Source organism: Antrostomus carolinensis, unplaced genomic scaffold, assembly GCF_000700745.2.
Source record: "Antrostomus carolinensis isolate BGI_N321 unplaced genomic scaffold, ASM70074v2 scaffold9953, whole genome shotgun sequence".
In the NCBI taxonomy this organism is placed as follows: domain Eukaryota; kingdom Metazoa; phylum Chordata; class Aves; order Caprimulgiformes; family Caprimulgidae; genus Antrostomus; species Antrostomus carolinensis.
In genome coordinates, this window is record NW_010307239.1 from 1 (window position 1) to 4,734 (window position 4,734).

A 4,734-nucleotide genomic window follows, 5' to 3' on the forward strand; every position below is an offset into this window, starting at 1 on the left:
AAGGCTGTGCTGCCATCCAGCGAGATCTGGAGAGTTGGGCACAGAGGAAGCTGGTGAAGTTCAATAAGGGCAAGTGTAGGGTCCTGCACCTGGGGAGGAATAACCCCAGGCACCAGTACAGGTTGGGGGTTGAGCTGCTGGAAAGGAGCCCTGCAGAGAAGGACTTGGGAGTACTGGTGGATGACCAGTTGACCATGAGCCAGCAATGTGGCCTTGTGGCCAAGAAGGCTGTTGGTATTTTGGGGTGCATTAAGAAGGCTGTGACCAGCAAGTCGAGGGAAGTTCTCCTCCCTCTTTACTGTGCCCTAGTGAGGCCACATCTCTAGTACTGTGTCTGACTCTGGGCTCCTCAGTTCAAGAGAGACCAGGAACTCCTGGAGAAAGTCTAGTGGGGGGCTACAAAGATGATTAGGGGACTGGAGGAACAAAATGTTATATAGATATTTTAAAATCACAACAGGTCCATCTTGGGGACCTTATTAATTTGTATAAATATCTAAAGGGCGGGTGTCAAGAGGATGGGGTCAGACGCTTTTCAGTGGTGGCCAGAGACAAGGAGACAACAGGCACAAGCTGGAACACAGGAGGTTCCACTTAAACATGAGGAAAAACTTCTTTACTGCAAGGGTGCCAGAGCACTGGGACAGACTGCCCATGGAGGTTGTGGAGTCTCCTTCTCTGAAGATGTTCAAAATCCACCTGGATGCTCTCCTGTGCAACTTGCTCTAGGTAAACCTGCTTTGGCAGGGGGGTTGGACTAGATGATCTCCAGAGGTCTCTTCCAACCCCTACCATTCTGTGATTCTGTGGCAAATGGTACCTCTCAGCCTTTAAAACCCATAAGACATTGTACACAAGAGCAATCCCTGCCCTGAACCACACCACCTCCAGCCATGTCTTTGGTACCCAGCAATTGACCACAGCTAAGTATGTCCAAAACTATCTTTGTGTTCTCCTGTTGGCGTCCCCCTTTTTGCCTACCAAACCCCTTCAAAATGAGGCTGACACAACATCTGCTCAGAGTGCTGTCTTTTATTTCAGAAGAGGCCCAAGGAGCTGCTGGCACATGGTTAACAGGACAGACCTAAGGCCAACGGGGAGGAGGAATGTGGCAGAGGAACATCTGTGCCCGAGTGCTGCTCCCTACTGCAGCTCAGCAAAAAAAAGGTAGCATTTGTGTGCTGTTTCGATCCTCATTACGCTGTTTGGTCCCAGGGAGTAGGTCACCTCATCCTCGCTCACCTCCGATGGCAGGATGATTTCCTTCGTCATGTTTTTGTAGTTATACTCCTTCCCTCTTGCTGTAGCGTGCTCTTCCTCGTGCTCTGCTGACACCTTCACCTTCCTGTCTTTCACCGTTACAGTGACTTCTTTGGGGTCAAAACCCTTCACATCCACCAAAGCCAAAAGCCTGTGATCATGGTAAGAGTTCAATATCCAGTTATGTCTTCTTTCCACGCTGGAATGAAAACAAGGACAGCCTTTCAGTCCATCTCATAGAGGAATGGGTGGACCACCTTAAGGACAAGAGAAGTAAATAGGAAACTATTGGATCTATCTTCATGCTGATGCACAAGCACTTGGGATGGTGTCTGCACCATCAGAAGGAGCTCCCACCTGCATGCCACAGCAGTCAAGAGAATTTCAGCGTCTCCTCTTGGGATGGGGCACTTGTGGAGCTGAAAAGTTCTTTCACCTAAACACAGAGAAGCCAGTGCTCCTCTGTCACATGTACATATGTCCACAAAGCCACATGTGTCTATCTTACACCTCGCCCTACATTTTAAAGGCATAGTTACAATAGATCACTTTGTCCAGTTAGGAGTTTTGTTTAAAGTAACCAGTGAACAGGAGATGCATCTGGCAAAAAAACCCAAAATGCTTCTGCAGAGCTGGGCTGGAGGCTCACTGAGCCACTAAAATGATTTCTAACACTGTCAAACAGCCACTCTGCTCAATCAGAAGGCTGTCTCTTTTTCAAACCATCGGTAAAGTAGACAATGGAAGGGTCACCTCAGTTATAATAGCAAAATTGGACAAAAGGCACCAAATTAAAAAGAGAAAGGGTGTGATGGAAGAGGAAACAGGGCAAGCGATGAGGGAACCGGCATGACCACTAAGGTGAGAAATCCTTAACAAGTGGTTTATTAGCAAGATAGATACACCCATTTCAGCAATCCTACTTAAAGCCTGCAAGGATTCAACCTGGTGTGGTGATTTTGGGATGTGTTTCTGTGTGAGCTGGTTCTTCCACCTGCCTCTTTGGTCTTTCTATAATGCTGGTTGGAGGAGAAGAAATGTGCTGAGAAGAGTTGGTTCTTCACAGCATTTTTTGTGGGAAGTGGATGGCCGAATTCCCTGGCATGATGGGCTGAAATTCTGCTGTGATGTGGTATCAGATGGCAGTGGTGTGGACTCATGTTCAAACCAACAAGTTATCCCAAGCATGGCAGTGCTGGGGGGCCTGGCACTCAGGGAGATTGAGCCCCAGCATCCCATGGCCCATCCTGAGACCCCCCCCAGCTTCCATTCAGAATGAATTTCAATTCCTTCACTGGCATTTTGGTGTGAAATGATTCTGCAAGAGGATGCTGCACCTGCCCAGCTCTGGTACCCAATGCAATGATGAAAATCTGGACGCAGCCACCAGTCCTGTGACACCTGAAATCTGCTACTCCACAGCTCTGTGTCAGCTGCAGCTATCGGGTAACTTTAAGTAACCCCACAGCAACTTTTGTTTTTGCTGAAGTCAGTGTAAAATTAACCCAGAGGTCAGGCTTTTTTCCTTTTTCCTCTAGTCTTATTGCACCCAGTAGATAACACACGTGGCCGACTGTGGGGTGATACCTGCTGCTCTATGGGTAACAAAAATGTCACATTTTTAATTGCCAGGATGAAGGTCTCATCACCTCCAGGTGCAACACAAGAGAACTTAAACAGAAGCTAGAGTTTGGAGGGAAAATACCAACACCATAAATGCAGCAAGAGCTTCTCACTGCTGCTGATGACCAAGGGACTTCTTAGCCCTTCCAGCCTCTCAATATTTGGCTGTGCCTTAACCCAAATGGTACGGTTTTATCATTCAATAACTCCCTTCCTGTAGGGCTACCTTTGGGTTTTACCTCTACCAGTGTCAGTCTTGAACTCCAGTAACAAAATAAAATCATCACACCAGTAGTCAAAAGGGAGATGTAGAAATCATGACACTTATTCTTTCTACTGTACAAGGTGGGAAAATAGGGACATGTCTGCTGCACTCCACCACATAGAGGCACATATTGGCTACTGATGAAGATAATGACATGTTAAACAGACTTAAACTGAATTTACTTTGAAGGTGGACTTTGTTCCATAGCTGAACAGCTTTGGATCCAGTACTTTACTTTAGAAACAGTTTGCGAGATGGTTAACGTCACAAAGCCATGGTCCAAACCCTTTCTGGCACAGGTGCTGCCTGCGTGGCTCCTCTCGGGCTGCCTGGCTGAACAAGCCATGCCTTCCCATTTCCCTTTCAACTAATTTCTCAGAAAATGGCTATTTCTGTCCTGCTTATCTGTTTCCACCTTTGCTCCTGATACCGATGCCAAACCTCCCTCCATACTGCCTTAAAGAGTGTCAATGCCAGCAGATAGCAGGCGAATATCTGTTACCTGTCCAGTTCTGGTTCCACATCCAGCCTTGGGGTGAGGGCCCTTCTCCCCCAGGGGCACAGGGCCAGGCTGCACAGGCAGGTCGTAGATAGATCCTCCCGGAGCTGCTGCAGGTGCAGGTCCAGCAGTCTCATCTGCCTCCGCATCTCTCTCTCCACCTGCCTCAAATCCCGCTCGGCATCTTCCAAAAGGTGGTTGTGCAACGACATCATCACACTGCAAAGTGCATCGGGGCACGAGTGTGGCCTCAGCAGCCTGCACTCGTGGGGGAAAAAAAATTGCCTTGAGAGCTTCCTCCAGAGGTGAGTATGTAAGCAGAGCCACCGGTGCTCCTGCAGCCTTCCAGTGGGCACCTTATGACATCATGGGCCTGCTGACACGTCACAGCTCCACAGTCACCATGGGAAGTGCAGCCCGGGTCCATTCACAACTGCATCCTTCCGCTGCAGCTCCCACCCGCCTACCAGGGGAGCCCATGGCAGGGGGACATGCTGGGGGGCTTGGGGCATGGTGGGGGTGCAAGTGCAATGTCCAGGCAGCAGGGCCATGGGCCATCAGGGGCACAACTTGGGTGCGGCTTCATGCACAACGTTGCTTCAGCGAGTTTGTGATGCTGTCCCCCTCTCTTGCCCTGGCACACCTGCGAGAGGGAACGCAAGCCACCCCTCTCCACTCCCAGGCAGAAATCCCCATGGACAAAGCCCAGGTGTCCACTCAAGCTTTTAAGCATGGTCTCCTCTTTAAACTCATGGGGATTCCCATTCCCAGGTTCTGACCACCTCTGCCTTGGGAGAAGGGAAACATGCAGTGGGCTGCTGCTGACCTGCTGCAAAACTGCAGCCCCTGCAGCCTTCCTGCTCCTCGCTGTTTTGCTGCTGTTTACCACAGCCCTAAAGAATATGTGTCACTTAAGGAGAACTGCAATTGCTCTTCATGTTTTTTCCTTCTTTTGCAAGTGTTTTGCACAAGGTGTTGGATGTGCGATGCCTACACACATTTTTCGCTGACACACAGCATGGTGTTAGGCAAAGGCTACCAGAAGCCTTGGACTGAACATGTGTCAGGCTGGTCTGCAGGGCACGGG

The 4,734-nt window shown here is 49.5% G+C and overlaps 1 protein-coding gene across 1 annotated transcript; it reads right to left on the reverse strand.

Moving 5' to 3' along the window:
- Positions 1-1,143: 1,143 nt before the first annotated feature.
- ODF1 (outer dense fiber of sperm tails 1) lies at positions 1,144-3,859 on the reverse strand. Its single transcript, XM_029084349.1, has 2 exons — positions 3,651-3,859; positions 1,144-1,459 (listed from the first exon to the last, which is right to left on the reverse strand). The coding sequence occupies exons 1-2, from the start codon at positions 3,857-3,859 to the stop codon at positions 1,144-1,146; spliced, it is 525 nt and encodes a 174-aa protein (XP_028940182.1).
- Positions 3,860-4,734: the final 875 nt, after the last annotated feature.

Bases quoted from the DNA above. Each gene is read 5' to 3' on its own strand.
- ODF1 (XM_029084349.1), bottom strand. From the start codon at position 3,859: ATGTCGTTGCACAACCACCTTTTGGAAGATGCCGAGCGGGATTTGAGG. The intron at 1,460-3,650 runs GTAACAGATATT...TTTTCATTCCAG, and splicing joins GTGGAACCAGAACTGGACAG to CGTGGAAAGAAGACATAACT.